The sequence below is a fragment of the Ixodes scapularis genome, unplaced genomic scaffold (assembly GCF_016920785.2).
Source record: "Ixodes scapularis isolate PalLabHiFi unplaced genomic scaffold, ASM1692078v2 PGA_scaffold7__128_contigs__length_106722199, whole genome shotgun sequence".
Classification (NCBI taxonomy): Eukaryota; Metazoa; Arthropoda; class Arachnida; order Ixodida; family Ixodidae; genus Ixodes; species Ixodes scapularis.
Window position 1 is genome coordinate 18667685 of NW_024609882.1, and position 22364 is coordinate 18690048.

A 22364-nucleotide genomic window follows, 5' to 3' on the forward strand; every position below is an offset into this window, starting at 1 on the left:
TCCGTTTTACTCAAAGTTCGACCGCGGATGACGCCATAATCCGTTTGAACCAATCACAGCGCAATTACTGCGCGTGACTGGTTCAGCCGGCGATGGCACGAAGACAACCAGCACTGCGACGACGCTAGCAGTCGTATACGGCACTTGTTCTCACCGACAGCGAGGCTGAGGCTGGTTAACTTCCCACTGTCTAAACAAACACACACCAAAATTACTTTAAAAAAAAACAATAATCAAAAAGCCAGTTGTCCTTTTCACTTTTTCCTTGCGTGCCTTTTCCTCATACACACACAGAAGTTTTTGTTGTTGTTGTTGCTGTACTAAACGTGGTACGGGTCAACGGGCGAACCTCTCCTGTGTTCTCTTTCGCGTCAATGGTACGAGCCAAGGAGCTAAGCAGCACGGCCGAGAGGCGACGAAACGCTTCGTGCTCTGAGGTCACTTTGACAGTAGCTCTATATAGGCACCACTTTTGAGCCAGCGCGCTCGACAAGACTACGATTCCGCGCCAAATAAATATTACGGTCTCGTTTTTTCGTATCCAGCGGAAGATTTTTAAAAGGCGGTGCCCTCGGACAAACTAAGGGCCCTCCCCTGGGAGGTGGGTAGGGAACTCACTGTTGAGGTGTGCTCGCAGAAGCGGACACCGTGTTTTTTTAAACGGTGTATGAGCAGTGGGAAAGCGGCTCTAAAGCGAAACCAAGTATTGTCACGGGTGGTGACCAAAGAAACAGGAAATAAACAGGAAGAAATAAACATTTAATGTGGCGAACTTGTGCCAAAAATAAAAGGGTACAAAGATAATAACAGAGCGTCGCGGGCGTCGAAGTCGGCGTAGCAGGACAGTCGAACGCTGGGGCGAAAACTGACCCCGCTCGCCTTGCGGAATCCCTTATGTACCCTCGTGGGTTTCTGGATCGTTCGGCGTAGAAGGTTCGGCGCGTAGAAAATTCTAACCTCGAATCAGCAAGACGGTTCTTGAATTCACCAGAACATCAAATTACACTGTCAACAAAAATGTGTAGCCGCGGCCAGGAATCGAATCATGGCCTTCTGCGTGGGAGGCAAGCGCGATAACCGTTAGGCCACGCGCGCGCTGCCTACTTGGCCAGCTGCGCGCGCGGCAGTATAGTCTGAACCAGATTAGAGTCGTGAAGCCAGAGTGCGTCCCTCAACAAAGAGGAGGAGCTCTGGCAGCAGAAGTGCAGTTGCCTCGAGCAACTCCACCGCGGGAGTTCTTCGTGTTCGACGGGGGGTCTCTTTCGCGCAGGAGGGTCCCTTCCCCTGGAGTCCCGGCACGCAGGGCCTGGTGCTGGGCGCCTTCTTCTACGGCTACACGCTCACCCAGATCCCGGGGGCCTTCCTGGCCGAGCGCTTCGGCGGCAAGTGGCCCTTCGGACTGGGCCTCCTCTGCACCGCCACCATGACGCTGCTCACGCCCATGGCCGCCAAGGCCGGGGCCCACGTGCTCGTCGCCGTCCGCGTCATCGAGGGACTCGGCGAGGTACGGGCGGGCCCGGTTTCGGACCCGGAACTCAACCCCTCCTCTACTTAGTTTCACCTTAAGCCATAGCCTCCTCTATACTCACAAAACCTGGCAGTTCGACGACGGAGACATAAAGTGCCCGGTCGCAGATTTGGAGCGCGAGGATCTGGTAGCACAGAGCATCAAAAAGCCATTTTTCGGGGAACCTGTACGTCAGCGCACAGCATTTGCAGCGGCGGAGACCCGAAGCACACGTCTTCGCTCGGGAGAAATGTGCCTCGGCGTCTCGCCGCAGCGGGGCGCCGGTCACGTGGCTCTCCTCTTATCCGTTGTCTGCCGCTCCACCTTTTCTATTTCGGCGACCGCTCCTCGTGACGGTCTGCCAGGCTTTGTCAGTATATATGAGGCTATGCTTAAAGAGGGGGTGCAACGATTTCCGGACTTTTGTCAAAAATTTCTGGAAGTTGCCCTCAGACACTGAAGTAAAGATTTCGCCTGCGTGTCCTAGTTGTGTAAAAAAAAAAAAAAAAAAAAAAAGAAATACTGGCATTTCTGGCACCCCTCAGCTCACTCCCAGTCTTCACGTTCATACCTGGTCGCACTCCTAGTGACGTAATTCGGGGTGTAGTTTAGGTTCCCGTGTGCTCCCTCGGAGGATGCTTACTCTCCCTCTCTCTGCTGACAATAGCGGGCGTCATGCCGCAGCTTAGAGCCGAGCGAGACCGCGTAAGCTTCTCACCGTAGTTCCTTCGGCTGCCACTCGCGGCTGCAGGTGGGCGAAAAAAGCTCGACTTTTGCTTTGCGATTATGCAGCGGAATCGCGACATTTTTTAAAAAAGAGGATGTTTTCTCTGTCCTCAGGGACACGATAAACAACTAAAAAATAACGAGGTGCAAATTCTTTTGATCTTAAAATCCTTGCACCCCCGCGTGTCGACGCTACAAGAACTGCAGCGTCACGTCATTCGTCATCTTTCTACGTGTACGCTATCATCGGTTCGATTCATTGACCGCGGTGAGTGCACTATGACCTTGTGTTTTCAGTGCGATTGAGTGCGTACTTGTGCATGGCCTAGCCTTAACTACGCCTGGGTGTATGGTGAAACTTAATAGATGTATCAGTGCCGCAGCCTCGGACTTTCTACGTCACTAAGCGGAGGCCAGCACGACACGCACATTAAAGAGGAGTGCTGTATCAGTGGCGGCTTGGGCGCGTGCGCCGGTTGACTCGTGTCAATCAGGATGTCCAATCTGTCTCGCACTGCCCTTCACTAAGTGACGCAGACCGTCTACAGGGCTGTGGCCCTGTCAGATAAGAGGTGTCCGGTATAAGCGGACCGGAACAAGATTCAAGTGAACGCCGTTCCTCCCCCTCTCTGCCTGTTACGTGCAGGGGACCGCGAGAAAAGCGTTATTAATTTAGCAACACTTGAAAACGAGCGTGTTGGTTAATAGATACAAAACTTGAAAGTATAAAACAGGAAAGATATCCTGTTTCCGTCCTCGTCCTCTCTGTTTTATACTTTCAAGTTTTTTTATTAATTTAGCGAAGCTTTACATTACGTCTTAGTTCGTTGTCTGCGCTTCAACTGGCTTCTTTCGTTAGCGTCGTTCAGCACACTCAGCACCTCCCTCGCAGAAGGGGGTTCACCTAAAAACAGAAAGTGTGCGCCAGTTTCTGCGGCTCACGTAATGACTGCCCACCACCGGGCGGTGTTGGTCAGCGCGGACGACGTTGCGATGTTGGACAAAGTGCGGCGAAGGCTCCCTTGCGACTTTAGTATGCCTGTAGTGGCCCAAGGTTTTAATAATATCCCGCGAGCGTCGTCCTGCGGGCCGACCAGCGCCGTGCCGCGCAGTGGTGCGGCGATATGGGAGATTAGGCGCGTGCGCACAAAGCTCTTTCCGGTGCGAGCGGCGTCGGCTGGGCTATTCCGCAAGCACCGAGAAGTCGCTCGCCTAAATGCCGCTCAAACATTTGGGGTTTTTTACGTGCCAAACCAACGGCGGGCATCTGGCACGCCCCAGCGGAGGACTGAGGATTAATTTCGACCACCTGGGGATCTCTTGACGTGCAACCGAAAGCTCGGTTACACGGGCCTAAATGCCGCTCGACTCGGGGAAAATTTTCCTGGATAGGAGCTTCCTACAAGTAGCGACATTCTTTGAAGCGTTTACTCCGTGACGGTGCAGGTTTTAGGAAGCGAATGGCGGCGCGCAGCAGAAGAATGAACTGAATGACGACATTTTGTTCCAGCGGAATGTGCTTCGTCATTTGTACTGGTTGCCGTTACTTGTAAACATAAGTGTCGAGGGACCCGTTGACAACTTTCAGAAAGCCGAGACGAACAAGATTTGAAACTCATCATCCAGGCTCCGACAGCGGGGAAAGTTGCCGTGTTGCACCGCACGCGTCAAGCTTCGTCGCTTCGCATCGGCACTCGTGCGTGAAGCTTCCCCACTTAACATCGGTGCGCGCCCGCGTCAAGCTTCACCGCTTTGCACCGGTGCGCTGGGAGAAGCGACTGAGGCGGGGGAGCACCTCGGTTAGCTCGATGGGATCGGAAATACACGATCACGTCTGCCCTAATTTTAAAGCTCAGCGCCGAAACGTCGACCCATATTCGAGAAATTGCGATAATTAAGAGTGTGCAGAACTGTAACATACGTGAAAAGAAAATGCAGAGTTTCTTCTGTGCATTAAAAGAAACAAAAAAACATTGTAGTATTGTTTGGCTTGACCAATGAGCGCTCGATAGCTTTTTCCCTATTTGAGAACCACTGTCCCAGAGCAGAGAAACATTGGCCGCTGTCTTGGGGGTTCGGTCTAGAAATGTCCTTGTGTTTTCAATTTTCGAGTACTCTTATCAAAGTCACCTCCCAGCTGTTGCTACCCTTCCTAAAACATTTAGCTGTGTTCCTAGCCACATCCGCCTCATAATGCCACTATATATTTCCTGTCCTATTTGAGAGCTCACAGAGAAAGGCTAACTTGCATACACACCGCTACACTGTTAGTGCGAACAAGCCATCGCCAGTTTTCTGTTCTTCACTGAGTACTGAAGGGCTCTCCCCAAAAATACTACAATGGTGGGCAGTGCTCAGTTGGGGTACTAACCTAAGGTGCTAAATTGTCATGCCTGCCACCATCCTTCCGAAGTAAAATGCGAAAAAGCGCAGAAGTCATGTTCGCACCAACAGTCACGCAGCCCGACAAATGTTAGCAAGCAATCGCCGTTTTTGTTTTCTGCGTTTTAGAGCGCAGCTTTTAGGCGCCCGTTTCTGTGTTTCGCGGCGTCGCCGTCGGCGTAACTGCGCTAAATTTAGCAGGAAAACTGACGTCACGTGACCTCAACACCAGTTCAATTCCCCGCTAGATTTGGCGGGGGAATTGACGTCACATGACCTTAATAGCAATTCAGTTCCCCGCTAAATTCAGAGGGGAATCGAATTGCTGTTGAGGTCACGTGTCGCCAATTTTCCCGCTAAATCTAGCGAAGAAACTGAATGTGTTCATAGGTGACGTGACACCAAGTCATGAGACGTCCTTTTCCCCGCTAAATTTAGCGGGAAAACTGCCACTGGTGTCAATTTTCCAACTCAATTTAGCGGGGAAACTGTGGGAGGAGGGGAGGGTATGGAGGAGAGGCCATGCCATCCCCTCTTCCTCCTCAAGAGCTGCGCTCTAATTTCGCGTTACAAAAATTTGTAAACGTCTTTCATTTTTTTTTTTTTTTTTTTTTTTACTAAGCCGCTAAAAGTTAGCTCGTGATTCGCTAAAGCGTGCTTACCCCCTCCCCCTTTTTTTTCTCCTCTCTCTCTCCCCTCGTAAACAAGTTGACGCAAAGAGTTCGTTTCGAAAACAAACTTCCTCCTGTGTTCGACGAAACGTCGCAAGGTGTGTCGGTAGAACGAACCCGGGAAGTTTTTCGATGAAACGAACTGTCGATTAAATTTCGCATGTCGACGAAACAGTTTGTCGGTGAAACGTTGTTCGACAAACTGATTGCCACCTGAGCCCAAGTGCTAAATACGGCCTATGCCGCGGTGTTGCGCGTCCGCAGGGAGTGACATATCCAGCCATGTTCAGCATGGTGGGCAGATGGGCGCCGCCACATGAACGGGGATCCCTGCTGGCCGTCGCTTACATCGGCTCCAACGTGGGCGCCATCTTGGGCATGCCCCTGACGGCACTCTTCTGCGACACGCCCGGTCTCGGCTGGGAACCAGCCTTCTACGTCTTCGGTGAGCGGAAACTCTATTCGTCCAAACTGATCGTCACTATCGCATATTGGGGCCCCTCGGCACTTGGGAGCGGCAAGACAATGCAGCCATTCTCTTCTTACAAGGATGCCATTACCGTATTTGCTCGAGTAAAAGCCGCACTTATGAACAAGGCCCTTTCGTCCACTTTCCTGCAGAAGACACATACAGCCAATCATCGCGCTCTGCAAAAAGAGAGGAAGGAAGAAAAAAATGCATCGAATAACGAGGTTGAGAACGCGATTCTCCCAAAAATGTGATCTGAGCAGCATTTTCGCGTAGAAGGCGTTATACGTGTCCAGTAAATCGCTGCCATTTTTCTGCTGATCACGGTTAATTCGCCATTCCCGTGCTCTGCGAGAAAGCAGACTGACGGGCTTTGTTCGCAAACAACGCGGCCATTACTCGAGTAAATACGGTACGTATAAACCTATGAGTGTGTCGACATCTGTTGCAACGGGGAAGGGTGTCGTGTTCATTCGGTAGTTCTTTAGATAGTTATAGGAGTGCGGCTAAACGTTTGACCAAAAATTCTATCAAAAAAAGAAAAATGGCGCTTTTTTTTATTTATTGCTCAAACCGTTATGCGCGTTCAATGAGGCACACAACCTGCACTTGTCTAGTTTCGGCCTTCCTAGCACGCGCCGCCGCGTCTCTGCAAAGCGTCGCCTCATCCTTCTCTCGTACCTCTTCCTTGTTTCCGAACGCTCTCGGCAGCTGGACAATCCTGCTACCTTCTGCTGCGCCACGCGGTGCGTGCCTCATTCGATGCTTCAATGTCAGTTCAGAGTATAGTCAGTAGACTTTAACACTGATCGCGTTCGGTTCTAGGGGCCGTGGGTTGCGCTTACTTCGTAATGTACGCATGGCGCGTACGGAGCGATCCACACGGGGACCCCTGGATCAGCGACGCCGAGCTGGAGTACATCTCGCGATGTAGGGAGACCCTGGGCCCCGAGGATCCCAAGATCCAGCGGGTGCCCACGAGACCCGGACCTACCCCCTGGGGCGCCATCTTGAGGTCGGGGCCCCTGCTGGCCCTCACCCTGTCCCGCTTCTCCTCCCTCTGGGGACAGTTCACCGTGCTCACGGGACTGCCCACCTACATGACGTCAGTCATCCACCTGCCCCTGGGAAAGGTGACCGCGCCATCCAAACAAACCTCTCACCGGGCTGAGGAGCCGTCTCTGCATTCGAGCTGCCATCTTTTTTTAGGGGGGGGGGGGGGGGGGGGGGGGGGGAGGGCTGTGTTCTGAGCATGCGCAGTGGCATAGCCACCTCTAAACTCACAAAGCCTGGCAGTTCGATGGAGTGCCTGGTAGCAGTTTTGGAACGCAAGGATCTGGTAGCACAAAGCATCAAAGAGCCATTTCTCGGGGGAACCTGAACGTCAGAGCCTGCAGCTTTTGCAGCGGCGAGGACCCGAAACAGAATTGTTCGCTCGGGAGAAATGTGTTTCGGCGTCTCGCCGCAGCGGGGCTCCAGTCACGTGGTTTTTCTCTCGTCTGTTGTCTGCCGCTCTACCTTTCCCATTTCGGTGGCCGCTTCTCGTGGCGATCTGCCAGGCTTTCAGAGGGTCTCATCTGCAGAATATCGGATGCCACGCATGCTTTCAGAGCCGTGACCCTGCATTTTTTCGCCAAAGTGATAAGCGAACGAAAGAGATGTTGACATCTTTCCATCTAAAGGCTCGTTCACACATTTAGGTGTGATTTCGTTAAGACTGCCCGAGTCGAGCTGTTGCTATGGCGACCCTTATGGCGAGCCAATGGGGAAGCACTATGCTGCATGACGCAAGGCAGCACAACGCGGTCGACGCAAATGTGTGAACCGTACAAAGGCAAAATTTTAGTGCCTATATTTTTTTTTTCTGTATACGTGGTTTTCTTTATGACAGCAGCTCAGAAACACCAGTCTTTACGAGTCTTTCGTTCGTAAACGCAAGAAAAGCAATTTTAAAATTAATGAAACGATTTCTCAATATGTACCACCTGGTAGTTGGGGGGGAGGGGGGCGGGGGGGCGGCTCGGCTCGTTGGAACGTCTCACGTCACGGGCCCATCAGTAGCAGCGCCACGGCGCGGCGTGTCCGAAGGAGGCCTCCCGGGACCGAGCGGCGCTTGGCACACCTCTCAGCTCTGTACACCATATCTTGGGTATTCCCGCTTGGCGGAATTGTAAAGCGTTGACGAAAAAGCTGCGCCACCTAGTGACAACGATAGTAATTACAGTACCCTTGACCGTTTATGAGCCCGTGACGTTACGAGCAAGACGTCGCGGGGCGCATCGCGCCGCCTCGATGGCTGATTTTGAAGCGCTCACCAGAACCCGTCGGTTGTAACGAAGGTATAGCCATTCGCTGAAAACGCAAGCGTATGATTATCATTTACGGATATCATGGATCATGTTACACCCGCGCAACACCTTTGGATGGGAAAAACACCTAAAGAGATATTTACTTCACGACCGCTTATCAAACAGGCAAAAGGTGCAGAGCCACTGTGCTGTGCACACATACGCGGAGTCTGATATTCTTCAAAAGAGAGCCAGGGCGCATGCTCAGAGTGGGTTCCACAGGCTAGATATGGCAGCGCCCAGAAGGCGACTATTTCTTTGCACGGACCTTGCTCTAGGCGTTTAGGCTTGGAATACCAGTGACTGATGCAGCAGTTATAATACGGGTGACAGAGACATGATGGCTCATGTGGTAAAGCTTCAAATGCCGAGGCTTCTTGCAGAAAGCCTTTACATATGCTCGTTGTATTCTGCTACTGGATGATGTTGACCTGGCTGCTGCACAAACTACAACTCTAATAAAAAAAAAAAAGATTCCAGTTTTAATAGCATCTCGAACTTGTGGGAAAGGAAATAGAACAGAGGCGTGTTCTGCATCAAAACTGCAATGAATTGTGGCCGGGTCACTTTGGTCATCTTGCTAACTTTAAATTGCAGGCATTCTTCGCTCTTGGATACTGGGGAAGAAGAGGATTGATTTTTTGAAAAGTGGCATCATTGTGTCAACGTCATTTTGGTATCATTTCTCTGCAGAACGGGCTGGTGAACTCCGTGATCTTCAGTGCCCAGAGTGTGGGCATGCTCATCGGGGGCTTTCTGGGTGATCACTTCCGAAAAAAGAGCTACATGCCCACAACTGCCATCAGAAAGCTGTTTCAAACGGTTTGTGAGTAATGGCTTTGAGTACAGTACGCTCTTCATAACTACTATGTTACCCGCTATACAATGTGCAGTTATCTTATATAGTGTTTGGTGGCAAGACTACTAAAATATAGGGCCATGGGGATACATGTTGGTCAGAACAAACTAGTAGCATTTAGGTTATCCACTTATTATACTGAGGAAGCATACATACGGCATTTCTGTCATAAATGAAGGCCAACAAGTACTACATCAGCATTAGAGTAACGGCTGTAAACCAAGGTCTTCTAGGCCATGTGCGGGCAATAAAATGTACAGTATTAACTCTACATACCATTTAACATTGCATTCAGGAATCAGTAGCTGCAGGTAATATTGGCAATATAATGTCCTGCGAGTTGAATTTTTCTAGCAACCAGTGAATGACCTTGCACTGCACAAGTTATGTGAACTTCATTGCTCAATTCCCACCCCTGCCCCTTTCGATCTGGATGAGCATTGTACCGGCGTGTGGTCGCGTATCAGTACTGCGAGATGACGCCAGGCTAGTGGTTGTACTGCACTGGCTAAATTGCTCATCTACAGCTGAGACACTAGACGCCCATTGAGGCTGACTAACTTCCGGCTGTATAAACATAAACACAACATTATTAACAAACCAAGGTTTTTCAGGAATCAAAATAAAAAAAAAAAGGTCTAAATTTTTTTTTTTTTTTTTGGGGGGGGGGGGAGCATTGAGATTAGAGGAGTCATTGCGAATTAAGGGGGTGCCTTCAGAAAAACAAGGGGGGGGGGGGGGGGGGGACGGGTGTATAGGGAAATCAGTGTTAACAACTTCATTGCAATTATGTAATTATGTGCCATTGAAAGATTGTGAATCTGCCATAATCACTGCATCAGTATTTATGTGAAATTGTGCTGAACCAGCACTAGAATAGGCACGTTGAAAAAAGACTGTGCCATTATAATATGACATTGATAATATGCAATGTTGGCCATAATGAGCCTATCCAGGGCGCTCTAGTCTCGCAATGCCAAGGCCTGTACTGTTTCATCCACGCCAAAGAGAAAAGTGCTAGTTTAGGGACAACCGCAGAAAGCAGAGCCACGCCCACTTGCTTCCCCTCTCTGGCAGCGCTTGTCGGGGCCGGCCTGGTATTGGCACTGGTGCCCTGGGCGGGCTGCAACCAAATGGCGGTATCCTCCCTCCTGGTGCTAGCCATGGGCATCTACGGACTCGCCGCCGGAGGTGTGACACCGGCCATCGTAGACATGGCGCCAGCATACGCAGGTCAGAGGCTCACGCCATCAGAGATGCACTAATATATACAGGGAAATGTATCGCACAGCTACAACAAATTTCAAATTTGATCTGTGTGCTGATGAAATCCACATGCATAGTCAGATCAGGTGGCCCAATTATCTTTCCTCCCCTGCTACGAGTAAGCAAGCGCTGTCATAGTCTACATGGCACAGATGTCAACAAACAGCACCATAGTTCCTTTTTAAATTTATAATTTTATGCAAAACAATGCAAAGAAATGGCATTTCCACTCTCTTATGAATTAAAAAAGAAATTATAGTGCCATTGTTCTAGTTTTAGTGCCATTTTTGCAGTTTTCATATCTTTTGACCAAAGGTATGTAATCGAAATAAAATCAGGCATCAGGCAACTGATTCTGCAGTCGCTTCATCATGCTGCTACGAGTTTAGACGGCTATTTTTACTTGAATGACTGGCAAGTTCTGCAAGCCCTACACAAGTAGCTGATGGCTTATGCAGCATTTTTTCATGCAGGCACACTTTATGGCATCTGTGGCACCATTTCAAATGCCTCTGGGTTCTTGGCACCCTTGGTAGTTGGCGTCATCACTACTCCAGTGGTAAGAGGTCAAGCATATAAGCATTTCTGTACTTTGCAGTTTCCGGTCAGAGTGCTTTGCGCGAGAAGCCTGGGCAAGTTCTACAGATCTGAAAGGAAACAAGCTAGCTTTCTTATGACTGGCAATGAGTAAAGTAATAAAAGGCACAGCTCAACTTGTTCGGCGAGTTCAAGGACTTCTTCAGTCTATTACTGCTCAAGAACCACTTCAGAAGAGGAGGTTAGGTTGAACTAACTTATGTAAAAAATATATGCTCAAATGAACCATATTAGTAATCATTATCCAACATTAGCAGCAGTACAAGAGCTAAAACTCCAGGTTATTATCTCAAAGCAAATCAAACACAGAATAGAAAAGCAGTAAAAGAATTCCGTTTCATCATTTACAGAAAATGTCATCCTTATACCCCTTTTCATGATAACTTGACGAACTGTGAGGGCTGTGGCCTCCGCGACCCAGTAAGAGCGTCGAAGGCATGTGACAACACTCCATGGTTGAGAGCACGGAGGCCTCGTGACCACTACAGCAACAGTGCTGTCCGCGCGCGGCAAAAAGTAGTTCTAGGCTTTTTCTTTTCTTTAAACGGTAATTGAACTTGCGTGATTCTATCTCTATCGAGAATGTAAGAAAAATAAGCAATAAATATTTACGAATTGAAGAGTTTCAATTATCTTTAAACCAAGATAGTGACAGGACCATCCGTATCCGCTCCCCATTTCTTTCCGAGAACATGGTTTTTGGACGGTGTTTGAACGATTGCAGCTGCGTAATCGACCGCTTCTGCTCAAAACATTGCACTGGCATTAGCACCCGCAACAGATTCGAGGGTACATGGAGTGTATGGTTGTCTCATGAACTGGTCCCAAAGAGCTCGCTACTCTAGCAGATGGCAATGTTGCGGTGGTGGACGTTCATTCGGAGTAGGCTGGTCTCGCAGCAGACGACTCTTGGCCAGCAGACGACAGCTGGTATAGCCGGTATGTGTTGTCACGTGCCAGAGATTTACCTTGTGCATCGCTCCGACGCTCTTACTCGGTCGTGGGGTTCGTAGCCTGAGTAGTTCGCCAAGTTATCGTGAAACGAAGTAGAGCATGTTGCTATGACAAAAACTTGCCATAGTACAAATGTTCATGTTGCCCCTCGAATAGGTGCAGTCATTTCAGGAATGTCTGCTATCTAAATACTAAGAAGAAAATATTTAAAAAAAAGTCCTTCAAGCATGCAGGACAGGAATGTCCTAGACTTTCACAATGGTTTATTCTGACCCTGAGCTTTCCTCACCAAAGAAAGAACAGATGCGCTCAGATCGTCTGCTCTACGGCGTGCGCTGGTTCGCCGATTTTATAAAGGAGCTTAGTGAAAAGGATCTTCAGAATACCGTCTGACAGGGGCAAGTGCAGGCGATCTGGTAAATCACATATATGACCAAAACTTGAGACTACGAAAGGAAGACACATAAGACTGTGCGTACGTTTGTGTTTTCTTTTTCTGTGTCTTCACTGAGGTTTTCGTCATGTCTTTCCCTGCACGACGTAGAGGCTACCTCCGAGCCAAAAAAAGTCTGTTTGCCTCTACAGCCCAGCTTGGCCAACTGGAGTGTGGTCTTCTACCTGACAAGTGCCATCTACCTGTGTGGGGCGCTGGTGTTCCTGCTCTTTGGCTCCGCCGAACTACAGCCATGGGCCAAGCCACAGGTCACCACATCCTCCCTCGCGGAACCGACGGACGGACGTTTCGAATTCACCACGAGTCTCGCCGAGAGCTTCCGCATGTTCTAGGAGAGTGTCGCCTCTACATGTCGGATTTCTATGCACTCGAGAGCACATGATGGGTGCTTAAACTAGGCACCAAGTTAAATAATAGGTATGGCCAGGCACACAACAAATCGGAACAAGTGAAACACCTTGCCACTCCTGTTTGTAAACGGGTGCCAGTATGAAAGTTAAATGTGTATGCGAGCGGTGAGAAAGCACATAAAAGATCCCTCAGAGAGACGCAGGCTCCTTCCGATGACAGCAGGCAGTGTGAACGTAGCGAGATGAATGCATCGATACATTCTAGTTTCCATTGCATACAATTATACGCCTGAAATCGACGACAGCCTGTGGTGAGGTGCAAGAGCCTATTATTGCTTGGGGAGGGACATAAGAAAACTATTATAAGAGGGAAAGAAATTTAATGGCTTCAAAGCAGCCGAGGTAGTGATGTACCAGGTATTTACGAATCCCGAGAGAAGCTCGCTGGTGAGAAGCTCACCGGAGATAAGGTCATCGGAGAAAAGCTCACAGGAGAAAAACTCGCCCACTTTTATGCGGGTCCAGAGAAAAGCTCACTAGCCTTTCTACAGACCTGGAGAAAACTTCACCTTGAATTAAATTATTACGTAAAGTGGTCGTTATCACTTCATAGAAGCAGTGCTACCAAGGTTTTAGGCGTCTTTCACGCAGGTGTTACACCGTACAACAGAACTAGTGCGAAGCTACTTTTCGCATCTTACTTAGAGAAGGGGTTGATCAGCGTCATACTTTTATTGCATAAATTTGTGCCTGGAATGAGCACTTTCCACCGCACAAGTAGCTTTGATAGCAACTGCTAAAATGTAAACAAAAAAAGTTCATCATTTGTTTATGTAGACAGTGTCACCCATTGTACACTTCACGCCAGGCTGTTCTGCTGTAAGGAAAAAATATTAAAAAAGGGTTATTAATAATGTTTTAGATTTATTTTATTTAAATCAGGCTAATATCACTGTAGCTGGAAAATATTGATTATTTATCACTATATGCATTTTTAAACATGGCAAATTGTCTGATCAATTCTTCTAATCAGTGAAAAAAAAAGCGATAAAAGGAACCACAAATGAACATGTTTTGTTCATGAAAACACTGCCATACTAGAACGAGAACAGCTTATTTTTTTGTTTGAAATAAAACTGTAGTGGCTTTTTTTTTTTTGCATTCTGATTTTTTTTGTAACACGACATTACTTTCTCAGTTTTCGTTTTTATCTTTTGCGTTCCGATTTTATTGAAAAAGATGTGACGTAACTGACGAACAAAGTTGGAGGTAGAAAGGAAGCTCAACTCATTGATTTGCTCCGAAGACCAATGCTTTTTATTCGTGTTCAGTCCGACATAAATCTTTCTTCTGTGACGATTCTTCGATTTAAATATAGAATTTATGATCAAATAGAAAGCATCAAAAACTAATAAAACAGGAAAAAATATTTTGGGATCATTCTTGCGGGCAAGGTGATTTTCATTCTCCACCCTGGCTGTAGCCCTCGGTCCACTTTTATGTCAAACCATTTTGCGCGAGTGTTACCATATTTAATTAAAGCATAGCCGGGATAGAGGAAATACAACCTTTCATTTTATTTTCCGTTTGAATAAGATAAGAACTGAAACCACTGTTTCTGAAACAAATGGTGAAATGTAGAGATTTGGCAATGTGGTGTCTGTATACTACATAAGGTGATTTCATAAATTAATATTCATAAATTAATATTCAGAAACTACTTAAGCTGCAGCTCCCTACGCTAGCTATATTTCCCCCCGTTATTTTTTTTCAAAAGTGTTCTATTGAAATTCTTTTTTTTTTTTTTACTTTACATTATTTATTATTTACATCAGGCAATGCCCGACGTGTTACAGGATGTTTTGAGTGAACGCATTTCACTTGAATGAATGCTCAATCCTTAGATTTGTAGGTGAGCTTTTCTCCGCGTGGGACAGTTTTATAGTGAGCTTTTCTCCAGTGAGCTTTTTTCCGCCGCCTGGTATTTACGGGGAAAAGAGGAGATGCTGTCTTCCACCAAGAATATTTTTCTTCTTCAATGTCTCCGAATGGGTTCCATGCAATACTACCATTTTAGACAGTGCTCTATAAACGACAGCTGACTTTGCTGCTATGTGCCTATCACTGAAATTGTGGTTCCTATTTTAGACACTTAAGATGGGCTTAAACGTCCATACTCTAGTCACCTCATAACCACTAAACGGTGTGCTCGACGACAACTGCATAAAGTGGGAAGGTTCTAATGATGAAAATAGTTCAACTCTTAGTGAAGTTGTATGTCTACACTGAAAGTGGTGTGGGAAGCCATTATGTACATATTAACCTCTCTGCACCATTCTACTTGTATCTAGAACATGTGTCATACAAACTTTCATTTCACACTGATATACCTACATTGAAAGCACTGCATTCTGGAAGAACACAAATATGAGCTGTTTTGAGTGTTATTTCAAGTTGGTCAAAATGTTAAAATTTCAACCCCCCTAGCAGATCATTTAATGCCACAATGAACATGCTCTGATTATAGTATTATTTAAATCATTGCATGGTCTCATTACCAGCAATGGCACAGCCAGGAATTCTTTTTCTTTTTTTTTTGGGGGGGGGGGGGGGGGGGGGGGGTGGCGGGCTGAGGTAGCTGGGATGCGCATGACTGGGGGTGCGGGGAAGGGGGCTGATCAAAAGGCATGTGCATAATTTAGGGTTAGCTGGATTTCGGGAGGGTGGGCTGAAGCCCCATAACCCCCCCACTGGCTACGCCTCTGATTACCAGTATATTTTGTCAGACTTACAAACCTTTAAGGAACTGCTCACTGTATCACAAGGAGGTGACATATGCTGCCACTTCAACGTTTTTGGGCAAGGGATCCTTCCATTTTTTTTCTTTTATTTGCATTAGCCATTTCTAGCATGCCACATGTTATGTGAGCTATCCACTAACCAATGCTTTTGCATGACAATAGTCTCCCTATCAAGATAATTGTCATTCCTCAAATATCTTTACCATTAAAATCATTTCTGTTACTCTTTAAATGCTAAACTACCCTATATAAAACAAATAAAGGAACAAGAGCCCCAACTCGGACTGCTCCCATGTGGTGCCAATCACTTGCAGATGTGAAATAGTATTCAAACATGTTTCTCCTAATAAATAAAAACTTAAAAAAAAGATGGTTCCGGTTCCTGCACATGAACTTTTTCCTTTGTTATCGCTAGCAACACTCAATGACGAGAAATGCTTTCAGTCACATGACCCATCGCCACAACCTAAGCACAGATGATCTAGAACAGAAGGGCAGTGGGATCAGAGCTTTGTGAAGCTCACAGTAATGGTGGCGACTATAATAACAAATATGGAGGTGTAAGCCAATTAATGGCTTCGCAGGGCTCTGCCTCTGCATCTAGTAGACAGGCAAATCACGTAGTGGTTCTGCTTACCCCAATCGAGCATTTTTAAGCAATAGGAAAGGGCAACTCCAAATCGAGAGGTCTCCGTCTTCCGAGTTGCCAGCATGTATGCGAGATGTCAGTAAAAAAAAATGTTATTCAACGCTCATTCTTTTTTTTCTTCTTCTTTTATGCAAGTGTAATTAAATAGAAGAACACTGGGTATGTCTTTATAGTACAATTGCAAAAGAAGAGGTGCTAACAAACACTGGCAGAAACAACAACCATTTTACAAAAAGAATGAGACCCTGCCCACATTTAGAACATTCAGTGTACATTCCAGCAAACAATAATCTGGCGCATGAAGCTTTGTACTTGACATTTCAATGCAGAAGTTCCACATGAATTTAAAAAAAAAAAAAGAAGTGTCAAAGTGGCAGTACTTTTAATTATAGGTTATTTATCTCCATGCAAAGCAAGTACTATATTGATGTATAGTCTTTGCCAACATTTCTTTGAACAGGTTGAGTGAAGCACTTAACATTTGATTAGATGCCGTGGCCAAAGCTTCAGTTGCTGAGTCACTATTAGCATATGTGAAAACCACTCAAGAATCACAATTATATTTGTTACTCATTTCATTAATTGGGATGGGTGTCTACAAAAATACCCACAATAGATGGACGTCGCCATTGTCTCTCTTTGCGATGATTGAAACAGGTTTGACTTGGCGGTTACAAGACTAACATTCAGCAATGATAGTAGATACTGAAATGATGCATTCCACAAAAATGTAGGAACTGGAATCTTTCAGGCTGTATACTGCTTGTAACGTATGGACTGAACTTGACTTAAAAAGTCGGTTGGAAAAGATGGCGGCTTAATTAAAACTAACAGAGAACCAAACACTAATAAATGGATAGAGTATGCCAATTCATTTTACAGTAGGAAATCATAGAGTTGCCATTGGCATACATACCCACTAGTGTCATATTAGCCACAGCCAGTGCACTGGTCAGTAAACCTTCTAGTATGAATGCTGTGCCGCATCTGCAGTGCACTCCCAGAGAACATCCACCGACTTTGGAAGTGCAAGCACATGTAGGTTATGCATACACTTAAAGCACCACCAAAGGCAGCATACACCTGCTGGAGAAATTGCCACTCCAAGAGATTACACACCCTTGCTACCTGCTCGGGAGGATGCAAATCTCTCAGGATGAGTCCTTAATGTACGCTTATTTTTCAATGTTGCACCATCCTGTATGACTCGATTTGACTTCTTTTTAAGCACTGAAGCTCGACGCTTGACGGAGGATATCAATAACATCAGATCAGCGCTTACTGAAATCAATATTTTTTTTAATGTACTAGATAGCAACTAGGACACTTTCTTTTTCTTATAAACCAGTGGTTAAGCTTTAAATATGAGCTTTATGATTTGTGTTTCGCAAACAAAAACAGAAAAGAATAAATAAATAGAAAATGTGCAAGACCGTTTCTTGTAGCAAGAAAACGGAAGCCATACAACCTAGCAACTAGAAAGAAACTACTAAATTATACGCCATAATAAGCCACCTCCTGTCGCCATTCCCAGAGCAAAGCAAGTGAATAACACGGAAACACACGCAGCTTGTAGCAGCATCCTCACGATGAGAAAACCGGCGGATGGTTGGGTACTCATCACAAAAGTCCGGTCACGTGGAGTCGTCAAAAACGGAACGAGGGCCGCCGGTGGTTTGCTTGCGTCTTGTCTCCACTGGTGTGCTGGCTGACCAGGTGTTGGGTCAGCTGGTACCTGTATCACGGCGAGGTCAATACTTCCATTGTAAGATACTGCAAGAACTTAGCCATGACTATATACTCCGTTTCAGTTTACAATAGACAGCAGAGAATGCTACGAGCCATCGAAGCCAATCCCACATTGTATGAGCGTCAAGCAACATTCAAAGTGCGGGACGCATATAGTCACGTGGTACCTTCACAGCGCTGCACTGGCTCGGGCGACTATGGTGTCCACTGCAGTTCATCGTGAGGTGACACGGAGTAGAGAGGACAGATTTCCCTACGTAAATTTCAAAGTAAAACCTGCAATTCCTTTTTATGGCCTACCAGTCTTTTTGGGGCTATTTACAGCTGAAGCCATCAATTTCTGAGCTGCTCAGTGGGGCAGAGTTTCGGCGACTCAGCCTGATGCCGAGTAGAAAATCTTGGTTTTCCTGGCGACATGCCTCGACCACGCTAGGCAACACCTTTGCCACTGATCACAGAAGGATGGAGATGATCCATGCTGAGGTCCGACTATCAGGTGAACTGTATTTTATAAATATACGGTAGAACTCCTTGAGTAAACACTGATACAGTGACACTGAAACAGATGTTATGAAGCAGAGTTAAAGTGCACTTTCAATCCTACAATGGGTAACTAAAAAATTTTATAATGGTAAATTACAACTGCACTGCTAAAGCAACATCAATTAAAAACGCTCCACTCCTTCAAGGCCTTACATCATCATAGATTTTCTAATCTTTCTTTCTCCTCACTATAACTATCCCCTGTGTGTTTCGATTATCGTTGAACAGTCAAGGTCCCACACTGCCGTCAAAACACATTTTAATGATTTTATACATCATTTACCTCGAGGGTTTCAAATGACCAATCATTTACCCGAATTGTTAACGTCAATTGCTGGCTGCACTTTTTCACGTCTCCCCTACCGTTCAAGTATAGTATATTTTGTTTCCACTGTTTTACTACTGCATATTAAGTTCACCCTATGCTGTTTAACTATTATCTATACTTTTTCTTTTTGTCCTGCTTAAATTCCCCACTCCCTAGGCCTAAAGCTAAAAACATTAATTAATAAAAGCATTCGAGGTTGCATCAGAGTGAATATTTTTGTGCAAGTCTGACCTCAGAAAAAAAAGAAATTGATGGAAACAGCAATAGAGAATGCTTGTCACGCACTTCGCCATCACGATAGGCCCGTTCCTCTCGGCCAGGGTGGCATCAGCACATCCGCAAAATGCAACCATGTAATGCTGGCACAAGGCGGTGCAATAGTGTTCTCAAGACGAGACCCCAGAAGTGGCACTGCGGTGTCCGATTACGCACGAGTCACAGTCGAACACAGGCGTCCGTTGGTGTCTGTCTTCATGCTCCGACAACAGATCATAACGAAAACAAAATGAAATCGACAACACAAAAGTGCAGCTCGGGACTTCAGCGTCTTACCAAAATGATAAAATGTACTTCTTTCGGATTTTTTGTGCTTTCGTTTTTCTTTTATCGTTATGACATTTGTAAGCAAAGCAACGAACGAAACACAACCTAAATGCATTCGATTTCGCCTGCCAGGGACACTCCTCGAAACTCGAGAGTTGGAGGTCCATTTGCGAGGTCGCAGAGAAGCCAGGTGCCACTTGCCTCCTCTGAAAGCTCTGGTCGCACACCGAGCAGACGTGAGGACGCTCCTTGGTGTGCCTGAGCTGGTGGCGTCTGATGCTGCTCTGGAAGCTGCTCTGGAATGGGCAGTGCGGACACTGCAGGACCCGCTTTCCGCCGCCCCTCGCTCGCAACGGTGGAAAGTGCAGCATCAGCCCTGCGACCGAGAAAATGCCACGCACGGTGGGGGCATCAGCTTTCTACGCCAAACAGTGTTCCGTCAATGCGGAGCGAAAGTTTGTCTGCTTCTTTTGCGGGGGCTGTGGCGACGTCACAACATCGAGCTCCAGTTGGCTCCGATTGAAGGATAGTGGGTAGACCTTGAGGCAGCTTGCTTTGAAGTCTACCCACCATCCTTCAATTGGACGGCGTTCTGACATCACCAGAACCCCTGCAAAAGAAGCAGACAAACTTGCGCTCCGCATACCTCCCAATTAAAAATGCCATGGTGCTAAATTTTCAATGTCATCTGCCGGAGACCGGCAAAATGCTCAGATTCGACGAAAGTGCTATGTGCAGCGTTCGACCAGGACTCTTGTTCTCAATCGAAATGGACTGGTGGACTATGCTCGCCGACAGGACGAGAACGACAAAGAGGAGTTTCGGTTGTCCTAGCCCCCAGTGCGGGCTTCCCAACCGCAACAATGCTTCAGAGGCTCGCGAGCCTCAAATGCACGCATAGCCGACGCACAACGAAAGTAAACAAGTGCTTGCTGGAGTCTGGGTGTTCGAAAGAGACAGCCTGCTGTCCTTGCCATTGGTGGCTATGGTCAGTTGCATGCATCGAGCCAAAATTGGGAGCGAATCTGAAACAATCTTTTGTGCGTGCCGCGATAGGGTGCACTAAACACGACGCCAAAGGACAAGGACCATCATTAGAAAGAAGAAAAAGATATTTCGATATGCGTCCAGTTTTTTTTTTCTACTAGTCTTTCTCCTCATTCATTTCAACTCATGTTCTCGGCGACCGAACGAGACGTCCCAGCTGGTCGTCAACACGGCCCTTGCGCCCAATCCGTGCTCCCTGCTGCACTCCGATGGGCGACATAAAAAAATATGGCACTACGACCATGTTAAGTATCAAGGTAGTGCAAATTCTGTTCACCACGTAAAGTATGTATACACGAAATAATTGTAGAAATAGGGTTACTCCCGCTTGCAAGCGGCTCTGCAACAGTTCCTGTGCTGCGCCACCTGTTTTGCAGAATGATGCGTGCTGAACCTGTGAGGGATTCTTTGAATAGATTGCTTTCGACGAACGTCGGTCTTGATATCACGGCGTCCGGGACGCGTTCCCACCCAGTGCGTTTGGTGTCCCGTCCTGTCCGTGCATGCGTCGAAGGTTGTTCTGAAGTGGCAACAAACGACACCGCGGAAGCTGGAGTGTCACACTGCCGGATGTTGCATTCCTAGCAGGTGGTCGTAGAAGTTCCATCAAAAAAGCAAGAGCATCACAGACGTCGCGGCATCCCAACTCCTGGCTGTCGGAGCTTCAGTGACCTGTCAAGTCGGAGAGCGACACGCAGTGGAACAGGCGTCTGCTACACCCACCACCACTGTTGAGCCAGAATCGCGGCTGGCGACAGCGTGACGCTCCTACGTCATCAAATAGTAATCGAGAGACCACTTTTTTTTTTTTTTTATGCGTTAAACAGATTTGTTGGCGACGCATTCCATGCAGCCTACCAAAATGTGTCGGCCTTCATGCATGAAAGCTGCTTAGAAATAAAGAATTATGCGTGGGAAAGCAGTAAGTTAAAGGCACGAGCTAAGGAGAACAAGGTAAATGAGCGAGTCTCTTTGACCGACGTCCGTAGAAAGGAGTGTTGTCGACGAGCTGGAAATGAAAAGGAAATGCTGGTGGGCAGTCCAACTTGGAAAATGTCACGGCGTTCAAGAGCAGTGTTAGGGGTCACGCACCTGTTGCAATAAGAAACAACATACTACTAACCTGTCGAAAAGAGCATAGCGGCAGAAGGTATCCCACAATGCAAACAAGTAACGTGACACACTTTCGTGCTTTCAAAGACTGTTTGTACAATTCCACAAACAAATTTAGCTTCTTTGTATGGCAAGAGTTTTTTTGCCCATGAGGTTTAGGGGACATGTGATAAAATACTACTAAAATGAGAATTAAAAATTATTTTATCAAGTCTGGGGGTGAGACAGTAGATGGTTTTCTGTTATAAAGCTGTAACGTTGGGAAGAAAACACCCCATACGCATACTGCAATGCCACCTTTTTGAACCACAGTGCATAAGGTATGAAATTTTTACAGGAATGTAATGCAAACAACAACTGCTCAGGTTTTACACACGACAACATCGAACAAATGTGTTGTTCCATCTGTCCACCATTTTTGCAATTCACTTGCGAGTTGGACCTGTTTTGGATAGAAAAGAGCAAGCCCGTAGGCCTTTCCGAGTCATTTACAGCTACAAAGATTAAATATCAAGTTGAGTTCAGGGATTCGCTCTTGTGGCAGCGCTACTGCAGAGTACACCATGCTCTCGGGTTCGAATGATCAAGGTTGTTGCATCAGAGCTGCATGTTCTGGAGGGCCGCACCTGCTTCAACGTGCCAGCGGGGTGGTCCCCCTCCTGTAATTAAAGATAAGTAGACTTCAATTGATTAAAAGCAAAACAAGTAGACATGTAATGAATAAATATGGTCCAAATGCTCATCAAACTACCTTCAAAAGCATTAAATGAAGCTGTTGAACAACGAAGCAGCAACCAAGAGATGCATTGAGTCTGCTTGTACTGTAGTATCGTTACAGCCAGAGTTAGTGATAATAGTAAAACTGAAGTATAACCGTGTGCAAAGCTTTTTTCTGCAGTGAAACATACCTAGCTGACTTCTAAAAATGTTGCTATATAACCAGATGCTCACTAAAACTAACCTGGCTATCACCGACTTCCAATGCCATCCTAAATTGCAAGAATTACA

At 46.7% G+C, this 22364-nt stretch overlaps 1 protein-coding gene across 1 annotated transcript in view; it reads left to right on the top strand.

Moving 5' to 3' along the window:
• Window positions 1-18225, top strand: part of LOC115324082 (sialin) — a 44688-nt gene extending 26463 nt beyond the window's left edge. Inside the window, exons 3-9 of the mRNA XM_040206560.3 lie at window positions 1271-1504; window positions 5551-5731; window positions 6581-6888; window positions 8797-8929; window positions 10040-10195; window positions 10702-10787; window positions 12365-18225. Coding sequence (XP_040062494.1) covers window positions 1271-1504; window positions 5551-5731; window positions 6581-6888; window positions 8797-8929; window positions 10040-10195; window positions 10702-10787; window positions 12365-12565 — 1299 coding nt within the window. The 3' untranslated portion in view covers window positions 12566-18225. The remainder of the gene's footprint in view (window positions 1-1270; window positions 1505-5550; window positions 5732-6580; window positions 6889-8796; window positions 8930-10039; window positions 10196-10701; window positions 10788-12364) is intronic.
• The last annotated feature ends 4139 nt before the right edge of the window (window positions 18226-22364 follow it).